The 22,821-nt window shown below is 37.2% G+C and overlaps 1 protein-coding gene across 1 annotated transcript in view; it reads left to right on the top strand.

Moving 5' to 3' along the window:
• The first annotated feature begins 16,806 nt into the window (after positions 1-16,806).
• Positions 16,807-22,821, top strand: part of LOC134533908 (protocadherin-like wing polarity protein stan) — a 90,242-nt gene continuing 84,227 nt past the window's right edge. Inside the window, exons 1-3 of the mRNA XM_063371697.1 lie at positions 16,807-17,087; positions 19,116-19,190; positions 19,738-21,170. Of these exons, the coding sequence (XP_063227767.1) occupies positions 19,848-21,170 (1,323 nt within the window). The 5' untranslated portion in view covers positions 16,807-17,087; positions 19,116-19,190; positions 19,738-19,847. The remainder of the gene's footprint in view (positions 17,088-19,115; positions 19,191-19,737; positions 21,171-22,821) is intronic.

Genomic DNA, 22,821 nt, shown 5'->3' with positions numbered 1-22,821 from the left:
TTCTACCCTGTGGCCAGAGGAATCCGTGAAATTTCCGGGTCTCTCTATCCATGATGCGCGACAGACACGGTAAACACCTCACTCTTCCGGCTCTGGAAGCCGACTGACAAGTCACAACTTGTTCAAACTTGGCACTGGCTATTTCGACGGACCAGGATATTGGGATTATTACTTCTAATATATGTATCAGCAGTTTCTGCTATAAAAAAAATGGTTGTCTGTAAAGTCGTTTTACGGACGATAGTTTAACGTGACAACGTCATAACAAAACATTGATGGAATGATTGCATACTTTTATGAATAAAATTGAATCATTTTTATTTTAATATTAAAAGAAAAAAATACTTGAAATTATATTAGTAATCAGATTTTTAAAATGCAAGAATAATTAACCTTTATTGCCGAAATTGTTGTAATAAGCAACTAAAACCACAGATTAAAATTCGTCGAGAATATTTTAGGTTTTTATGTCTTCCAGTGCTCAAAATGATATGCAATTGTGGCCCCGGCCCGAAATTTTATTTATAATTCATTAATAATAACGCCCCTCGCGATAAATAAAGGAAAATATGTATTAACTAGTGCCTGGTTTCCGCGGAAGCGGGTAGATAGCGCGAATCGTTCGGTTCGCGTCCGTCACCGTAGATGGAAGCACGTATTCCGTAGGGGAATAATATTATTTCGTTTTTATAACACGATTTTATAACAAATACGCATCCCAAATACACCAAACTTATTTATAATGTGTTACAAATTTTTTTTAAACATTGTGCAAAAGATCCCGGGTGTAATTTGAATTATTATGTGTAACTGTAAAACACCATTGTTCGTACAAAAACGTATTTGAAAATTCAACATTACTTTTAAATAACCGTACCGATTGTGCTGAAATTCGGTGGACGATACGTTAAATTACATAATATTAATAATTCAAACGACAAAAACATGATTGAAAAGTCAAATCGATGGTTGTTCCAATCGAATGGAAGAGAGATGCGGCGCAAGCGTACAATGAGCGTAACGGGACACATCGTAGTGGGACAATGTGCGTTACATGACACTTTTTCGTGCGTGCAGCCGGCGTTCATCGATTTATTAGGCGTTGTCACGTCAAAATTAATTCATCGGAATTTGTATTCACACCTCGAATGTCAATACTGATCTCTGTTTTACATAGTTTTCCCTAAGTCCCGCCAGGCAAAAACTGAGTTGATTCCTTTGATAGAGTCCTTGTTCGTAGTGAGGGCGATAAGTATGCTTAGAGACAGGTATGATAGTGGAAAAATTCATTAACAATATTTTCCTTTGTGCTCTTGCCCAGATGCCTGCATATGCGATCGATACAGGTTGTTTGAAAATGTCCGACGCTTGGGTTACAAAGTTCAGTCCGTCCAGTACCACTTGCAGTGATTGCATTTTAAGTTTTTAAATATGTGTATGCATAAGTTGCACTTTTATTTATTTATTTTAATTTTGTTGACTTAATTAATTCATAAATAAAATTATATTTCCCGAAGTAGTTTTATTTTATTTTCTGAAACCCTTAGGTGTTCCCCACTAGTCGGGTTCGAAATAAGTATATAAATACTTTGAAGTCGGAAACATTAGTTGCTTTTTATAAATATATTTGTGATAAAAAATAATATTTAAGCTTTAAAATTTAATATTTTTATGATAAATTAAAAAAAAAAAACTTTTAGCGGGATCAAGATAGGTCACCCAACATGGCGGCCATGACGTTGGTACGGCCGTGACGCGTGGCACGGGGGTGACGTCATCCAAGGTCGCGAGGCCTTCTGTCATTAACCTGCTCCACACTTCTCGAACAAACCCACCTAACTATACACACTCACACGCGCGCGCACGCACGCACGCACGCACACGTACCAAGTGAAGTACCCGACGTTTCCCGGGCTATATATGGTGAATACGCAAAGTGAAGAGGCTTCATTTAAGGGGAAGAGGGAGTTTTTTTTTTCGAATCAGATGTAGACAGTAATTTTTCTCTTATTTTGGTTCATAATCAATGAAAAACAAGCAAACAAACATTGTGTCTATATATAAGTGTGTGTATGTTTGTGTGTCTGGATACATAAACTATTTATTTAAGAAATTAAAACCACTGGTGGCCACAGGAAAGAAACATGAAATGGGTCCATGAAAAAAAAATTGGTTGTAAAATTATTAAAATCATACAAGAAAAACCTTTAAGTAACAAATTCTTAGAAGGAAAATTATATTACAATTTTAAGCTAATTTTTACTTATTTAAACATTATATTATGTAATTGTAAAATAAAATAATTGAAATATATTACGTTTAAGATTCGGCTCTTAATTAATTTTAATAATTTTACAGCAACATGTTTCAGAATTTCTTTTTTGTTTCAAGCCCATATTTAACGAAAAACCTTTTGTAATTTTTTAAAAACTATACACTACATTGACTATTTCTGTACATTCAAGTCTAAATAATGAAAATTATCTAGCCGACAAAACAAACCCAATCCAATTTGGCCAAGTCGTTCAGATTCTGTTATTGCATCTATGCACGATGCCATCTTTACTATGCTCTTTACGCAGGATATTGTTGGGAAGCTGTGGACAAAATTATTGTAAATGCATATTGAAACAAGAAATGAAACGTGTATAAATTGTATCCACAAATCGACACAGCTCCCTGGCCAGCCACACGTGCGAGTCGGCGCAAGGAGTGTGATAGTTGCCGGAGTGTTGCGCGCCTGGCTGGGGGCTGGCAGGCGGCCAGGTGAAGACTGCGGAGGAAGCGTCTCGTGGCTGAGCAAACAGCTCCGGTGCTGCGGAGAGCTGCCGCTTGGGGGTGCGCCAGTACACTGTCATCTTAACACGAATTACCGACAGGAGCTCGGGTTGGGTGTCACTTCGACACTGCTTAAAGCTCGCATATATGAAAGCCACAGAGTCGAAGTGTAAATATAGATTAATAGAGCAGACTTTGCTCTTGCCCGGTTAACATTTGCAGTGATGGCGTGATGAGCGTTGGTGGGGAGCATCGAATTGAAGTCAGTGAGAGCTGTAACCCCGAAGAGCTGCGTGCCGATTTGCTTTATTTGAACTGTAATTAGTTCGTGAGTGAGCACTGAGTGGCGATAGCTGAGTTGAATGACTATAAAGTTACTAACTTTGGTTTTGAAGCCATTAATCGCAAAATGCCTGAGCGAAAACGGGTTATGTTGGGAGAAAAGAAAGAAAACCAGCAAAATCGCCCAAGCAGAAACAATTAAAAATTCAGAGAATTCATTGGTATCGAATGAGGCAAAAAGTAGTGGATAAAAATGAGCCAGTGGGGAAAAACGAACTCCCGAACGAGGCACGAAATTTGCGCTTGAGCGAGCCTCAGCCGTCTACCTCGCGAGAAGCGACGGGGCATGCAGACAATTGTTTGATATTGAACGTGGATATGCTCTTTGGTGATTCTGATGTTGATATGTAGTCAGTTGAGCCAGTGGCTGTGAACGATGGGCCGAGTTTGTCGCGTATTGGTGTCGCAACTTTGGGTGCCGTAATTTTTCTGGCGTGGCCGCCCGACTGTCAAGTAAGGCATTCATTGAATTCACGACAAAAATAAAGCGATATCAATTTGGTTAAATTATTTTATTTATTTCATACACAACATTCCTGTTCAGAGTGATGGAAATTCATGAAACCAACCCTCTGGCGGCTGTAGTCCAAAATACAGCCTACCCAGAATTTATTTTGTAAAGTTAACAGAAATATTAATATAAAATTACAGATATTTGTAAATTTTCACATTTACATAAAAACAACTGTATCGCTACAAAATAGTGTTCTCAGTAATACTGGGTTCGGAATCTTACCCGGTGTTAGTGTTGTCCTAGTGCCGTTCCCCGAATAGCTTTCCAGTACTAACTGCACACTTTAATAAGCATAATAAAACATAATTAAAGTCCAATTATTGATTATTCAATTATCTTGTTCATAATTTTTAAAAATATGCTTGAATGAAACATCAATTAAAATATAAAATTATGCGCAAATTTTCTTAATAAATACTCAGTATTATATCAAAAAATGTATTTCATACATGCAAAAATAACCATAGACATGTGTTGTATTTTTTAAGCATAAAAAACTATTTCTTGACAACTGATTTCCAAAAAAATGTTTTGTAAAAAGTACAGTTTTTTTTTTCGTGTGGTGGTGCGTGAGTAGGAAGGCGTACTCACGTCACCTCTGCTTATAAAGTCTGTGTCATTTAACTGGAAGGCGTTATGTACAAACGGGTCAACCCACAAACATTTAGAGCTGAGTAAATTGAGCTCAGAGCTTTAAACACAATGGCCGGTGTTGTGGCAGTGGTTTGAATTTTTGGCATCTCGATGGCACAAAAACATGGACTGTCGGTTAAATTATTTTTGCTTAATATAGTGTCATTTTACCTACACAGCTATGATAATAACTTTTTCTTTTTACTTTTGTTGGTTGAATATTTTTTGCGTAACACCGTCCATCTAGGCTCAGGTTTGACTTCTCAAAAATAGTCCGATTATACCCATTCCCCAACAGTCACTTGCGAAGCAAGACACTCTGTTTGTTTACGGACACTGTCAACCACATGGAGTTGTTTACAACCACTATTTAACAGAACATACAATGACAGAACTATATTGTAGACAGTTGGTACTACTTTTGAGAACTGTCAAACTACTTCTGAGAACTATTAAGCCACATGAGACAGACTCTAGCCCTTATCGCTGACTGGAGCTGTGAATGCACAAGAGTTTTTACGGTAGCATGTTGCTCTAAGCATGGTTATATTTAAAATAGTATGCTATTCTCGTAAGAAGACAAATACAACTAAGTTCATCCGAAAAAAGAGAGTTTTACATGACTCAGCGAAATTCTTTTAACGGTTTGCTGCTGACTAGCAAAATCAGTGGACTTCATTGAGAATCTGTGCTTGGGATTGTGAAATTTACTGCAATGTCAGTCTATTACAGTGATAACAGTTACATCTGCACAAAAATTACTGAAATAATTAGAATAATTTTACTGATTCAGATGCATCTCTTTCAAGTCATGTATGGTCAGAAATGTCTGATTAGTAGCATTTTCCACTGTTAAAAACTTTAGAATATGCAAAATTCTGTATTTCAGAGAGACTTGTTCTATGGGATGATATACGCACATACCACTTAAAGTGAACGCTTTAAATATCTTGGTCTATTAGACAGAGGACACAACGAAATTTCTATTCGAAAATTAAATTAAATTTTTACAAAACGACGGTAGCATAAGGGCGTACATGGGCGTTTCAAATCACGCCCCGTTTTCATTAGAAAAAAATCTAAACTCTAAGGGTAACGAGAAAGTTTGCAATGTGACGCCAGTTTTAATTAGGCACTTATGTTGTGCTCTACAAGTTATGAAACAAATATTTCTCACAGTCAGCTTTGAACTTACGGAAGGCACGCTAACAAATTGTGCATTGGGGGGAATGTTTAGAACGCTTTTCACCAAATTTATCTGGAATAACATGCCTAACCTCGTAAAAAAAAACGACCTCGAAACTATATTCTACTGAAAAACTAAATTGCTACATCATTTATCAGATCCATACAAATCTTTACCTCTTGTCAATTTAAATTGTTTTTATTTTAGCTCATTATCATCTCTTCGATCTTTCGTGACGAAATCTGACGGCTCAAGTACAAAATTATTCTTTTAGCAGGTGATTCTAGTCAAAGTTTGTCCAGACTAACATTTCAATTTGAACGAGGCGTATATTAAAATTTTCATGCCTGTCGGTGCTTTTTTTTCTTTTCATTTATCCTTTTTTTCCAAGTGGGTGTTTGTGTGCGCGCGCGTTTAGGGCGAGAGGAGAGGGTAAAGTTTGAGGAAGATAATTTATGAGGTCCAATTTATCAGTTTGTAAGCTTTCCCCTCGCATAGCCCTTCAAGCCATTAAGCTTTATGGAATGGGCTTTGGAGACTTAAAAGCTCTAATATTTTATTTCCTATCATGACCAAGTAAAATACTTAGCCAGAAATGCCTACAGTATATATAGCTATAGTTAGTTCATGTTAAAAGTTAAAATGAAAGCTATTTTTGTGAATATCAATAAAAAAACAGCAGTGTATCCTTCTTGATAATAAACCCTTCGCATCACTATGATTTCTCCGTTAAAAAAGTGTTCGCGTTTAAGTCAATAGTTTAAAAATGACTGCTAGCTCTCATTTATAATGTAAAAAAAAAACTAAGGTCTAAACATAGTTTTCATGGGAGTAAAGGTCGAAAATGCTTTTCAAAATAATTAAGGCGTTAAGGTTATAATAATTTAAGTATAAAATATTACGTTTCCACTTAAAAATCCTACGATTGTTAAAAAGATTTATGCAAGTTTAGTGTTGTATAAACAAAACAGCTATACAATAAATGTATAGGTATAAATAAATTTATAGGTCATACACTTTTAAGACTTTTCTTATTAAAATATGTTGAGTCAAAAACTTTTTTGCCGCTATACTGATTCCTTTCAAAAAGAGACCTTCAGTCGAACAAATCTCTAGTCAAAATTTAAAAAAAAAATCTAAGAAAAATGACGTATGAGACAGTGTAAACGCTTGCGAGAACTCCATATTTTTACACACCAGAATATCGTTGATGCGGACACTCGGTACAATCACGTATAGGCAACAATGGGCCGTCAAACGGCGTACAGAGCTCCGGGTCATTTACAAACCGTTTAAGATTCATCAAAGGTGTCATATTATGAACAGAATTTAAGCAAAATTGTTCTTACCTAATATAGTTTAGTTTCATCGTTTGGTTTTCAGCATGGAATTTTTGGACAGTGAAAAAGTCTAAACGGGTATTTTATCGACTAAATTTATGTGGCGAAGTTAAGGCGTCCTGAAAGACGACCGTGACATTTGTTGCCAAAAAGCTCTTCAAGTGCATGCATAATTTGTTACCCGATATTGTAAGTAGGATAGGCACGTGCAGGTAACATTTAACTGTAATATTCCACCTCAAAATTATAGGATCACCGCTAGGAGTAGGAGGCTCTGCCCACAGTCAGTTAACTTCTTTTCTTGACTTCTCCTCTCAACCTACACAAGGTGGTGAACATGTCTGATAGTTCCGTAAAGGCAAGAAGTGTGTTTTAAATGTAATAGTTATTGAAGTAGAAACGAGAACCCTTCACCCCCCCTCCCCCAACCCCTTTCCATCCTGAATATCAAAGCACAAAGTGTCATTATACAAATTGTACAATTTAAATTGTCCCTAAAGTAGTAATGTATGTAATATGTTTAAATCAGAATAAAACATATATGTATTAACATAAAAAAAGGTGATTTTATTGTAGTTTAACGCTTTTCCTCGCTGAGGTGTTAATATATTTTTTTTACTAATCCTCACTTCTTGATGGCATTTTTACGATTCTTCCTAGCGAGTTAATTTAAAACTATTAAACAAACTTCTAACATTAGCTTTTATAAGGCTAAGATTTTTTTTTTGCTAACCCGAGTGACTTAAAAACAGACACCCACCTCATAGACTATAACTAGGGACTGGAAAAATTCGCGGTTTCAATGACCACTAGGATAGACTCCACGATTCTCTATGTACTCGGGCAACTATCTATCACCTGGTCATTGGCTACCGACTCGGGACACCTGTTTATTGCGATTCTTATGATTCGATACTTCTTTTGTTGAGTGTTTGCCATTGGCGCAGAGTCCTTCAGGTAAATTGTGGTCCAATCACTGACGCAGCATTAAGCTAAACGAGTTTGGATTCCAGCCTGTCTCGAAAGGAATCCGCGAATGTGACACAAAGATGGCGGACCCACGTGTAGCAACATAAACTCTTATATTATTCACTTTCGTAAACATTATAGTACATACCAAACGCATTGGTGTGCCAAATGAAACTTTATGATGGTGAAACTACTCCTGAATATATTTGGTAAACTAAAATACTTTTAGTGCAAGGTAATTTCATGTTTCGAAATACCTCAGGAAACTGGCATTACAATGCAATACACAAGTGGGATTGGTAGCACAGCGGTAAAGCGCGCCGCATCTCGTCTCTGGAAGTTTTTGACCTTTATTTAATAACACTATAGCAAAATAATATTATATAATAATATTGTTTAATCAGCTCAATAAGGTTAAGGTTTGTTTGTAGTAGTTATTTATAGACTTATTTAAGTCGTTTAAGCATAAACAAATATACACAAACATATATTTAGTGTTATAATGTGTGTTTTAAATGTTTCATGTTAATAATTTAGAAATGTCATAGAAGTAGGTATAACTTCTAACGTATGCAGAAACTTGAAAGTGTTTAACAGTTTAGTGATTTTTAACAAGATGGGCAGTATTTTAGTAAAATTCCTTGTCGAACATGAAAACCACGAGACAACATGAATTAGCTCGTCACCGCGAGGCTAGATGTGATCACATCACCGGCGAGTACTGAACAACTAGCTCACGTGTGTGTGTGTGTGTGTGTGTGTACACACACATATGATATATATATATAATCGGTAGAGACCCGTGAATTTCGCGGATTCAATGACCTCCAGGATAGACTCCAATATCCTCTACACACTCGGGCAAATGCCAACTGTTCATTGGCTGTTGACTTGTGAGTTGTCTCGACTGGGTGGCCTGTGATTCGACATTTCTATGAGTGAGGGTCTCTAATTGGCCCTCAGTCCTCCAGATTAACAGAGAACCAATTACAGAAGCAGCACTAAGGTATAATTGTTTGAATTTTAGCATAACACGAAATGAAATCCGCGAAATTCGCGGGTCTCTAATAATCGGTTGGTTTGGAAAGTGTTCAGCAGGTGAGCGTGACTGGACCTCGGTTCCGCTTGAACCTACTACACTCATCTCCCGCGAGCTCCGCCGAGGGGAAGATCTCGGCTGCCCGGGTCCGCCGGTCCGCCAGGGGTCATTCCCTCGACGGCGGAAATAAACAACCAGAATGCTTTTTTTCTTCTTCTTTTTTTCCTTCGTTGTGGAGAGTCGACGAGGGGAGGAGGAAAGAGAGGATCTCGTTTCGACCGCGGACCCGTGTAGCGTTCCCCCGACTGTCCAGACCAGCAGGTCCGCTTCTGTCGGCGACGCGGGCTGGTCGCTGGAAGGAGCTCCACCGCCGGTCCGGTAGCTTGCCTCGTCAGCGCCGCCTAACGTGACGCACGACTGTCATTTTTTGAAGCGAAACTTCTAATGCGACTTCCAACAAGGTTGCGTTAAACGTTTAACGCTACCATGGAGGGGGTATGGAAGCACTGTTGCGTTAAACGTTCAACGCTCCTGGGGAGGGGGAATAGAAAGAGACAGAGCGAGAGTGAATGCGTGGCACTCGAACGCATGCGCGTAGTATACCTGTTACAGACCAGCGCGAGCGTTAGCAACGAGTGGCAATCCCATTGTAAATGTTATAGATTTGGATATTTCTCCACTCGAAAATGATAATTAAAAGATGCGATCAATTGTGAAAATATGATTTCACTAAAAATCAATTTCTACCCCTTCCTATTTTCATTTCCACATTACGAAGTTTCACTTCTTCCGCGTGGAGGGACTCCACGCACTATTTTTTTTTTTTTGTAAATGGAACAGAAAAAATTACGGATATCTGTATATTTACACGAAAACACTATATCACTATAAAATAGTGTTCGCAGTAATACTGGGTCCAAATTTTCTTACCCGGGTATTTATGCTTTGTGTTGTCCCATTACCTCCAGTAGTTAAAGTTACTTGCGAACCGTTCCATGAATAGTTTTCCAGTATTAACTAATAAGCATGATGCAACAGAATAAAGCCAAGTTGTTAAATATGCGGTTATCATTTCCAAGGTTAAAAAAAATTATGCTTGACTGAAACGTCAATTAAAATATAAAATTTTGCGCCAATTTTCGTTTATTTATCTCGGAAGTTCAAAGAATGGAAAAAGTAAACAAATTAAAACTCCACAGCCGGAAGAGGACATATTTCCCATCCCGTTTGTGTACTTTATATAAATTTGAGATAAGTAGGTTCGAATGTTTTACTATTTATCGAGCTAATCCCATGAAATTATGCAAGGCAAATATCGCTTTCCTTCTTGAACTATTAAAATCAGCTTCTTAAAGTGAAAGTCTGTATTTAGATACCTGTAAATTTTCTAGAAATCACGAAGAAACGGCGAGTGAAAGCGAATCTATAACGGAGGCCGTTATTTTATCACGACGGGAACGAGAACTAGCAGTGGAACAGAGACTGCGCAATAACTGGACTGGACTTGCGTTTGCTAGAGCTCTACACGAGCATGATAAAACAAATGAGGTTGATTTGCTCGACTTCTTGCCAGGAAGGAAAAACGTATGCCATTCATTATTTGTTTACCACAATTTAGAACTTGTGCACTGCTTTAAACGACATAGTTGACAAGTTTTGCAAACATTCATGAATAAATGGAGAGAAAGTTGCGGTTTGTTTTCTTAGGTCATGTTCGAATATCAGTTTTAATTTTTTTTTGTAAGTTGTGATGTGGTAGATTTCAACTGATATGCATACGAGATGATTCTTTGTTTTGGATTTTCATAGATACTTTTATACGGTTGATATCAACCATCTTAAAAATAGATTTAATTGATTTCCGAGTTAGAATCTCAAGCTATTTTATTAAGTATTTTTTAAAAATACCTTGAAGCAATAGTATTAATAAAATATACAATTTTACAACGAGTTAGGTCTATTTATACGCTGAGGACAGACGAGTAGCTGTTTCCGTATTTATTTTTTAGACTGCATTGTTATAACAGTGAAAATGTCTAAAACGCATGTTTTCAGACTTGCATTACACCGTATCTTCATTTATCCGCTATATAATGTTATGGGTTTCAAATCCCATAGTTATCCTATGCACGACGAGAAGACTGCGCGCCAGTCCACAGCTTTGCGTTTAGAGGCGACACCGCGCTAGAAGCACCAGCGAGCGTCGATCTTATAATCCCGCCTCGCTCACACAGACAAGGCTTATAACTGTAAATTAATAACGAGGGAGCCAGCAACATTAACTTCCGGTTCACCCGCCATGTAGAATTTTTTTGCCTAGTGTAGATTTTTGGGAATACGTAAGATATTTCAAAAATTATGATATCATAGAAGCAATTTTTCTTGTGTTTCCTTGCTGTGGCAACCAGAAAATTTATTTATAGTGTGTGCCCATAAAACAAATTGTGAGGCAGCAATTTTAACCATGTATATTTGATTTATGTCTTCTGGCGAAAAAAAATTTGTTACAGAACACAAAATGCAATGCTTATGTATTGGAACATCCGAAGAAAATGACATCGATCATAAATAGTGTCGTGAAAATACAATAATCCTATGACACGTGTGAAACTGATCCAGCTCTTACTTGCTCGCTTTATTTATTTTTATTAACTTGGTGTTGGTTCTTACTTAGTTAAGGTTAAGAACTTAGAAACTGAATATCAAAAGTGAATTAATAATTCATAGCCTTTTATCTTAACGGTAATAGGCCATATTTTTATTGAATTTATTCAGGGATCTTTTATAGGCATTTCGAGGCACTTTTGTGTTGCGCTTTGAGCGTTGTCAGCGGTGGCCAAAACTTCAATAACGATTTTTCAAGTACGTAGGTACCCCGTTTATAAACTATGCAAGACGAAAAAACCAAAACGCAAGAAGTTGAAAGTTGGCCGATTCTTGCGCAAGAATCGGCCAACTTTCAACTTCTTGCGTTTTTACTTGCGTTTCCGTCTTACATATTTGAAGTATTAAAACAAAAATTACTTTTAAAGATACAGACGTTATGTTTGTAGAAGGCCACGATGTTGTTCTATTATGTAAATAACGGGTTGACTTGTACTTTCTCATAGTGAATGAAAGTACACTTCTAAAAATTGGCAGTTTCATACCGAAAAAAAAATTTAATGATGAAAAGACCGGGAAAGAAATGTTTTATACTGTTTAACATTTTCAAGTTGTAGGATTGGTGAAGTCTTGCGACTTTTGTGTTTTGTAAACGATCGAGATTTTTTTGTTTTGTTGGTTGCTTGTTGTATCTTCGCATCGTTGCTCTCCTTGCGAAGTTTATAAACCCGGCCTTACAACTGTAAATTGTTTGCGCCAAACAGTTGCGCGCGCTCCAGGCTGGAGTGGCGCTGTCGCGGTGGTCCACGCGGGAGTTGTCCGTGTTGATTCACTTTGGTAAGTGTATCACGCGCCCGTCCGCCTCCCTTGTCCGGTTGTTGCACTCGGCGCCGAGGAATGCCCGCAGCTTCCTGCAGCAAGACCAAAACGAAACTGTACACATATATATCGGAACAGGTTCTGGTTGCCGCGCGCGCTCTCTCTCTCTCTCTGTCTTCCTGGTCCGTGGAGCCCTGGCGAGTCGCTGGTTCCGTGCCTGAGTCTCTGGCGAGAACCCGAGGCACCTCTGCAGTGGCGCGTTGTCGGAGACTGATCCGGGTCCGTCTCCGTCTGCGTGCCATTGTAGACGCTATGTTCCGTGAGATCCGTCTCCGTCTACGTGATCCGTCTCCGCTTCCGTGTCATTGTAGGACAGACCTAAGCCGTCAGCTAGCAGTCCGAGGCCTTACTGCAGGGTTGTAGGTCTCTGCCAGTGTTATAATCTCCTTCATCCACTCTTATGGCGAATAAATAATTTCAGTCAGTGGTTCACTCCTCTACGATTGAAAAATTTCTGAATATTATATAAACTGTACCCCAATGAGCTCATGGTTATGTAGTGCTGTGAATTAGTTCTTTTCGATTGAATTAGTGGTCGTTAATTACAGGCAATGAAAAAGGGCGAGAATGTAGTCATGTCATATAAGCGTATTTTTTTTTACTATTTGCAGGTATTGTCTGCATTTTTAAGTAAATTCCGGTTAGGAATCGTTGCCGATTGATTATTTATTCAATGTAGCATTTTTATCCATGGTTACTTTGGTTATGTACCCACTGGAAAGACCATACATTTGGCTACGATTGAACCTAAATATATCATTTCTGCTCGTAACATAGAAATCCTACACAAATCTGAATCACAAGTATTTAAATTTAATATATAAATACTATTTCATGTAATGCTCATGGGCCTATCAACTATTTCGAGCTAACATAAAATGCATGTACAGTTAAAAAATATATTTATAAACTGTGAATAAATAAAGTAAAGATCCCGAACAGAGAAGTATTGTATCGTTTCTTGACATGATGCCACACGGAAAAACATTTTCTATTTTTTTTTTACAACAAATTACTTTTGAAACCAGTTTCCAATAAATAGTTTGTAAGACTACAAGAAATATATTGTAAATTTGTACACATGACTATGGTTATTTTTGCATATATGAAATGCGTTTTTCGAGTTAATACTGAGTATTTATTAGCTGAAAACTGGAGTATAATTTTGTATTTTAATTGATGTTTCATTTAAGCTTTATTAAAAAAAAAACCAAGTGCAGAAGATAATCGAATTTTCAAAAATTAGAGTTTATTTTATTATATTAAGCTTATTATGTGCTCAGTTAATACTGGAAAGCTATTCAGTGAACAGTTTACAAATAAATTTAACTATTGGAGATACTGGGACAACACAAAGCGTTAATTTGCGGTAAGAATACTAACCCAGTAATATTGCGAACACAATTTTGTCGTGATGTACAAATTTACAAATATTTTTAATTTGACATGAATATTTCTGTTCCATTTACAAACAAAATGTAGAGTGAAATTATTCTTTATTTCGTAGGCCCTTCATACTGTATCATAACCTGCTTCCTTCCAAAGACATATTTCGTGCCACCAACACATTCTTATGTGCTCTCATTGGTGCTTAATTCTTAAGGAAGAATACAAAATAAAACCACTTATGTTAATTCTTAAGCAGCAGGCCAACAATGATCACGTTATTCGTCATATTAGTGACGTGCGCCAATCAGATTAGTCCTGGCAATCTGGCACGGAGGCAATATGAAATAATTTTTTTCTCAGTAATTCAGGTTACAAACACACGTTTATTTTCTGTAAATAACATATACCTATATTTCATAATCTCAATAAATATTTACGATGGATGAATGGGTGTGGTCTTTTTATAATATTTAAGCATGTAAGGTTTCCTTTATTTCTACAATCGTATTTTTTTTTAAAGCCGTAAAGGCCACAAATATTGACAATTTGTTACATTATGTTAGATGGCAATTGGGAAGTGTGTAAACGTAAACAAAACTCAGATAGTTTTAAGATACTCTAATCATGCATTTAGTTATTTTATTACACTCGCCCTGATATCTTCACGAATGCACATCACCCAAGTACCACACAGCACAGCAAGTCAGCAAAGCACGCAAACACTTTTGGTACCAACCCGGCGCTGGTAGCTGCAATATAGCAGCAGTTTTCAAGGTCACATTGTAACAGGGTCTTGATAATAAAACTGCAGCATGTCACATATGTGACGGGTGGGGAAAAAACAAACACTATAACTGCTTCGTGCGCCACCTCTCTTGCGGAAGGGAATTCTCCCGTTGGCCGAACTATGGTCCGAGTGTAAACAAAAGCCATCAACCCCGCCCGTCTTGTGTTTAAACTTCGAATGTGTGCAGTTATGATCAGCACGACACGCACTGCCTACTTTCACGGCGCGGCGCGTGGAACTTTCCTTCACCGCACCGGTTGACGCGCTCTGTATGTGTTCGGTGCCACGCGTTCCTATTCCACAAGTGCTTCCTTCCTCTGAATTACCCAATCCGCAATTTTGTAATTTGGTAGGTTTGTGTTCATAATGCACTTGTTTTCTACCCGCAACACTCCCAAGAGGTTAATATTAAATATTTTAATAATAGTTTTAAAGTGTTTCAGAGTAAGTAAAAATCACGTTACGAAATATATCACTTAATGATTCAAACAAAACTAAAGTTAATATACCTACTATAATAATCATAATTTAATCAGTAACTGTAACTCAGTAACTGTTTCTATTTTTTTTTCGTACTTAACGAATTATTTTAGCCAGGTGTCGTGGTCACATACAATAATATGTAATTTTTATCGCCACATCTGATTCATTAAAACAAAATTAATGAATTAAATGCACTTGTTTTTATTTTGGTCAGATCCAACATGATACATGAGAATTCGTAACTTAATACTTCGTAGTTTTGTGAACTTAGAAACAAAATACGAAAAACTTATTTACGAAAAAACGTTATAATTTTTGTATAAAAAATCGGGTCACGTGACTATCGTATCTACAAAAACTGCCAATTCGAACACGAAATTCACATTAACTGGTACATTTTAACATTTATTGAGAGAGAGAGAGAGAGAGAGAGAGAGAGAGAGAGAGAGAGAGAGAGAGAGAGAGAGAGAGAATATTTATCAGATTTTGGAAGGTTTTTTTTTTGCTTTAGTTAAGAAACCAATCGGTGTGTCGAATTTCAATTGAATCAGGTTATGAGTGTCTTGAGTGCTTGCAAATTTGCAAAGCACGCCACAGTTTTACTGTGAGCTCGGGCTGATTACGATTTCATATATCAAATGGCTGAAGTATATGCTCTAATTCAATTGATTCTAGTGCATAAGTGAAAATCAGTGTGGCACATATCTCTTGCCTGATACGTGGTTAGACTCTTTAAACATTTATAAAATCGAGGTGATCTGATGTATATTTTGGCTTGTAATATAATGTGATAAATTAATTTAGAGCATACAGTTGTTTGCAGTGTATTTAGTTGCCAAATAATAACGTTAAATTTACAAGTCCCTTGTTATTGCACGGCATACAGGGAACGTATTACTGTTGCTGAGGTTGCACTCTGGTTGATAAGATTTCCGCTCTGCATTTAATTGTTGTTGGCTCATAAGTAAAACTGTGTTCATGCTTAGAAAAAAAATTCTCATCACAGAAATACTTAAACATTTCGACTAGTCAATTCGTTTTATAAGTATAGACTTTACCACAGATCAGATTATTTTCTCTCCGATATTTAATGAATACAGAATGAGGTGAGTTTTCGTTACCAGAGTTAAAAGAAGAAACAAATACGTGCAAAATCCTTGTGCCGTGTTTGAAACGATAACTATCCGCTTCACTCCCCTGAGAAACTTAGAAACTGTTGGGCATCAAACAAAATTTGCATTTAGGGCTTTAAGTTGTTTCTTACAATTTGAATTTTTTTTACGGTAGGTAGGTAACTCATTAAAATCATTCGTTGTTGTGAAATCTTTGGGCTTAAGTGTGATCGTTGTGATGTCTTAAGGAACATGAGAACTTATCTCAGATGAATTTAGTAAGAACATGTTTCTTAAAAGTGGTGGTTAGGCCAGTGTTCTTCCTTGTCGCTCCTCAGGTAAGAAAATTGTGGGTCATTAATTTGGTCTATTTTTACGGACAAAAAGTGAATTCAGAGAGGAGTTTTGGATGGGTCTTGGATGGCAGGTAACATCGCGTGAACCAAATTAAGTTTTTAAAAAGAAAATAACTAAACTTCTCTATTATTTTTATTATTATTAATTAGTGTTCTGGAAAGTGGTTTTGTTACGCGAGTTGAGAAACAGCCTTTGTTGGAGACGCCGATGCAAGGTACAAAACGGAACCAGCTTTCAACGAATGTTTTTTTCAAATATTTGTTCTTCGGCCAGGACGGGCAGGGAAAAGGCAGATCTGGCGGAATAGCAAGAATGCGCGCGTGGGGGCGAGGTCGCAGAACGCAACGGCAAGGATGAAGTTGAAGGCCATTGATTTTTCAGGCGGCGTGTCGGTTGAACGTGTTTTCAGCTCCGGGCCGCAGCGCTCGCGTACAACAACCTCCAGGCGAGGAACCTTCAAGCGGCTGTCGTTAGTCGCTTGTCGGTAGGAAGATGTGCCTGGTTGACACATCCACGAAATGTGCAGGTTATCGTTGTCTGCACATTTTCGCGTGTGAGACCGGAGACGAAAGCGTGCAACAATGACGTGTCAACCAAACGTGCAGGTGTGTTGCTTTAAAACCGCAGTCTTTCTCGCAAAATGGAACATCATGACAGCATGTCACCACCTGTCAAGTAAGCGTGATATTCTCTTGTCAAGCAAGATTTCTCTTTAGTGTTTACATTTAAACTGCACAATACCTACTTAAATTGCATTTTATTTATTTTATTTTTAATACGTTTTTGTTTGTTTGCTGAATAAATTTTAAAGTAGGATAATTTTTCATAACTGTTAACAATTTTTTAATGGTGAAAATTTATAGGGTTTTAAATTTGATGATTATAACATTTTTTCTGAATATTTCATTTGAAATTAACTTGTGGAATGTTTCTTATCCTCATTTATGCCTTTCCTAGGTACAGTGAGAACATAAAATTCCCACTGTTCCATTGCAAAGCGGTTGTGGTATGCCTGAAGTTTGTGTGGGTTTGACAGTTAGATCAAGTTTTAAAAAGTCCATATATTATGTTATTTTTTAAAGAATGTTGAGTTTTAGCTTTTAGTGAACTTATATCTAGGTATTTGATAATTTTTTTGGTGGAAACTAAATCCATGACCTCCTCAATGGGAGCTTAAGGATGTGTATGACCTTTCAGATTATTATTAATAGTTAAATTTTTACATTAAAAAACATCCATGATGTAACTTTATATATATATATATATATATATATAAAAATATATATATATATATATATATAGAGAGAGAGAGAGAGAGAGAGAGAGAGAGAGAGAAATCAGTGGGTAAATACAGGTTTCTAACATTTTTGCATTTACAAATAAGGTGAACCCGATGGATGATACACATAGGTAACTGAAAGTTTCAACATTGAGTCAATGGGTAATTTAAAGTTTACAAAAAAAAGTTGAACTCTTTATGGTGATATTTTTTTAAAAAAAAGATAGGCTTGCTTAAAACCAGGACTTATCCAAGTTCTTTATTGCCCTGGGCCACATACTTGTTTAGGTCCCCTCAGTTTTTAATGGTGGTATGATACACTTACATTTGTCTAGAAGTCTGTATTACATCTAATGTTTTTGAATTTACTAAAAATTAATTTAGCACATGGGCATATATCCTAGGGTGTCAGGGAGGCCCGCTCGGCCCCCTCCGCCCCTGGAATTAAGAAGCCCCTCACTGTGGGGGCCCGCTGGCCCGCTTGTGCTTACAAAATTGTGACTATGAAAAGGGGTTGATAAAAATAATACAATGTCAAAACTATAGCTTATGAAAAACTTTCTGTATATTTTAAGTTTTTTGTGTTTATTCCATGCATATAGGTCAAAATAAGGGTAGTATACAACATGTAAGCACCGTATCCAGAGATGACATGTCGATTAACCCCATGTGCAAAACTCTCAGGCTGCAGAGTCCTCTCCCTCCCCCATGAAATTTCCACTGGCCCCCCTCGTGAATCCTACTGATTAACACCTTTGATTTAGGGAAACACAACCCCCCCTTCCCCCCCCCCCCCAGATTATATCTATCATTACTCTGCAGCAATAGTAATTGTATTGTTGAAGAATGTACCAAAATAAATATATGCTTAATTTAATTTACTTAATACAATTGAGTAGGTATCTACCTACCAACCATTTTATTTTAATGAATTTTTTTTCTACATGGTTAAATGGATGTTTATGAAATGTGTTTAGAGACATTAATGTTATAATTTATATCAAAAGGTAATCAAATAAATATTTTTGTATATATTTTATGATTAAAATTGCACTCATTCCTTAACTTGTGCATACCTATTAAAAAGATTTTCAGTTAGCAACATAAACATTCTTGTATAATCTTCATGATGTGTTGCTTAAATTGTGTTAATTAGAACCCAGCATATATCATTACATAATTTAGACAATTCTTAACCAATGTTGGATTATCGTAAACACAGCGATGTAAAACATTCAATCAAACCATGAAAAATTGGGAAAAGGTTTTTGGGTTTAATAATATGACAGTTTAAAACTCACACTCACAAGTAAACATACCAGCCTTACCACTGTTCATTGATATTATGTTACGTGCAGTAAAACTACCTAATATTTTTTAGGCCATCAAAGTTTTTTCAGTGGTTTTTTTACCTTTTTACACAGGGGCAGTTCCAGATTAAAAACACAAGATACACTAACGACTAAAAACACAAGCCAAGGTTTAAGATACAATTTTAGGTGAGTAGTGTATTTTGATGGTGCGTCCCTTCTAAATTCTCTGTTGTCTACAAGCTTACTAAATGCAAGTTACTTCTAAAAATGGAATTTAATATTTATTCCAGTTGCAGAAGTTATTTCAAGAGGGAATATTTTTTTTAAACATCAAATCTCAGAGCACAATATTTGAAAAAGAACTACAAAAGTAGAGATTATCTGTATTTCGTAAAATTTTGAAATATACTGCCCCGAGCTATACCCCTGAACCCCTGACCAGAAGTGGGATTCGATCTCAGTCAGTTTATTTATTGTCTTCATTTATTCAGGTATAATTTATTAACATTTTTGTGTTTAAAAAGGCATACTAGTTTCACTTTTAATTTTAATGTAACTTTTGAAACTCTTTTTGTAGTATTTGTAGCATCTGCAACATTGCATTCAGGGACAAATAATTTTAACTAGGTAGCAGTTTATTTAGATTGGTTATCCTCATTAACTGGCAATCAGAATGTACAATTAATGTATCTTTCTAATTGGTTGCTGATTATGTTGCATTATTTTTTTGCAGATGCCAAAGAAATGAAACTGATACCAGAACTAAGTTCTGGGATCATAAAACCAACATGAGGAAGTTCAAGAAATCATCAACAGAAAAAAGGTGGTGAAATATCGAACTGCATGAAGATGCATGAAAATAACTCGCTGCCATACTTCCCCTTTTGCTGGCGGCTTTTGCCAGTCATCATTATCATCATTATAGTTCTAAACATAATAGGTCATGGTTCATGTTATCTCATCATAATCACAGAAGATGAACCTCCTGGGCACGTCATCTTCAACACTTCACTGCCGCCTCTCGGGAGGAGCCGGCATTATAAAATTAATTCTCACAGAAGTGCAAGCTTTGTGCATCACATAATACATGTAGACACTACGAACGGTAAAGTAGTGCTGAAGAGACAATTGAGTTGTGATGGATTATACTATCCAAGTCTCTTTACAGTGTACGTTGACTCTGTGTCGAATCAGAGCAGAGGTGTCGACTACTATTCCTTGCCTTTACGGATATTCGTGAGTGGAGATAAGTGCGATAGTGATGGTGGTGACTACGGAACAAGTGAATTCGGTAGCAGTAGAAGAATTCATACAAAGATTTCAGAGGCTAAACGTTGGATAAGTGAAACTTTTGCTTCCTACGCCCTTCCTAGTGCCGATGGGTGGAACGGGATCTGCTTGCGAAAGAGTCAGTTCGTCAACAGTATTTCTAGCCTATTACCATTAACCGTCCGTGAAATGTGCCATGTTCGTTACGTTGATACTAGTGATCCTCGTTTTAGGATAGAAACTAGCGCAGGTGATTTGGTGTCTGCTGATAATCAATGTATAATGGAACCGTTGTGGAAGGTGACAATCCTGATGGAATTCAACTGTGATAATCCAGAAAGCGAGAAGAAAACTCCGGGGTCAGGACTGGTCTCTTCATCCGAACACAGACTGAAAATAGTTTATCATCACAAAGACTTGAATGACACCGACATTGCGCACAGAGTGCGAAGGGAACTGCGGAACCAGTCCCCGTTTTTCGAGCAAGCTTTGTACGTCGCCTCCGTGATGGAGGAGAAGCCGCCCGGAGTACTGGTGGCGACGGTGAAGGCCCGCGACCCGGAGCACTCTCCGGTCAGCTACTCGATGGTTTCCCTCATCGACTCCCGGTCGCAGGGGATGTTCGCTATCGACCCTGGCTCCGGCATGGTCACCACGCTGACCACCTTGGACCGGGAGCTGATGAACCTGCACTACTTCCAAGTGATGGCGATGGATGACTCTTTCCCGCCTCGCAGTGGAACCACCACGCTTCAGATCAATGTGCTGGATGCCAACGACCATGCCCCTGTGTTTGAAGCCAACGAATATGAAGCCTCCGTTAGGGAATCTGTCAGTATCGGTTCCACTGTGATCACACTGAAGGCTACAGACCAAGATATTGGACGCAATGCTGAAGTAAGTACATTTTTGATAGTAAAGGTAGGCTTGGTCTGATTCATTGCAGAGCACTTATATATGCTTGAATTTAGTTTGTTGCCTAAGTTAAGACCAAACATTTGTAACCCTAATTGAGTCATCATCCTACACAGTATGGAGGTACAGGTTTCTTGCATGTACTTAGGCCTACTAATTCAATCTGAGGCTTGTATGATTGCCAAATGTATTTCATACTCATTATCTGTGCTGTTTTAAACCTGCTGCCAGGTCAACCAAGTAAATGATCTTCACTTTTTCTCCCCCCTCAATTTTAAATCTTTCACTCTCTTTCTGTTATTTACCTTTTTAATTTGTCTTGGCCTACATTGAAATTGTCTTTTAGTAATTAAAAATACAGCTTAATTATCAGCACCCTCTCACTTCCCTTACACGTAGACATTATAGCTTTTAATAAAATGTCTGTACATTTACTGCTGCTTGCTTAGTTTTGAGTGTACAGATCTGCTTATAGTCAGTAGTATAAAGAAACACAGGCCTAGTGTAATGAACGTATATAGGCTATAGACATTTTTAAAATTTTTATATCATGATAACAACATGGTATGTGGTTTCCACTTGAAGTGCCATTTGTAAGTTTGAGAAAAATAAAACCTGGAAGTTAGATGGTATACCTGGCTATCTTATCCAAGAGAAATGATCATATTTTCTAGCCGGCACAAAGGATTAATAAATTGAAATGAGGTGCTTTTAAGGGGTGATGTAAGAAGAAGAAAGGGAGGACAAAAATGTATTGAAGATGTGAGATGAAACAGGAGTGCGCTGAGAAAATTCTCACACCTTGGTAATTTTCATAAAACTGTCCATACGAGTATCCCTATCTGGAAAATTGATAGCCTGCCATGAACTGGGATCGAAACAGAAACCCAGTGAATGAATGGATTAGAATTAAATGTCTCATCTTCAGCAGTGTCATTTGAGATAGATGAGAGAGTGAACCTGTGGTTTAGGAATCACCTAAACTCAAATTTGGGTCCCAGGGACAGTCTTGAGGGCCACAGTCGGGTTTTCATGAGACAACATAATTATCTTTTATGAAACTGTGGAGAGAGGTCACTTTGTTATACTGATTCTGGTAAAAAGGTATTACCTATTTAAGGGTCATAATGGAAAAAGTTTAGCATTGGTGTTGGTGGAACAGGACTACCGTGAACAAACTCTTGGAAATATCCGGTACCTTGACCATTGGCCAGGCCCTGATTTCAGGTAGCTAGCGCTCTGAGTAGATAATCTTTAGTTGCCCCTCTTCCTCAAACATCATGAAATCTTACAAACTCAACCTTATTTACTATTGGTTTTAAAAAAGTATATTGTGCAACTAAATACTAAGGTTTTTCATATCACATCTTAGGCTGTTTGTCTTTTTATTATTTAAATTTAATAAATGGTTGTTGCAGTTTTATGACACTATTATATCTTTAAATTGTAGGAAATTACATGTATTTTTTAAAATCAAGTCATTACCGTACATTAAAAAAAAAATATAATTTTTTCCCGTCCCTCAAAATTTTTTGATCTTCTATATTTTTTTTTTTTTGCACTTCGAATTCTCCTGCCCCTCAAAAACTGGCGCTCTGGGCAAATGCCCATTTGGCCCATTTGTAAATCGGGG

The sequence above is a fragment of the Bacillus rossius genome, chromosome 7 (assembly GCF_032445375.1).
Source record: "Bacillus rossius redtenbacheri isolate Brsri chromosome 7, Brsri_v3, whole genome shotgun sequence".
Lineage (NCBI taxonomy): Eukaryota > Metazoa > Arthropoda > Insecta > Phasmatodea > Bacillidae > Bacillus > Bacillus rossius.
The sequence above is the reverse complement of the archived record's forward strand: the minus strand, read 5'-3'. Positions and strand labels throughout refer to the sequence as shown.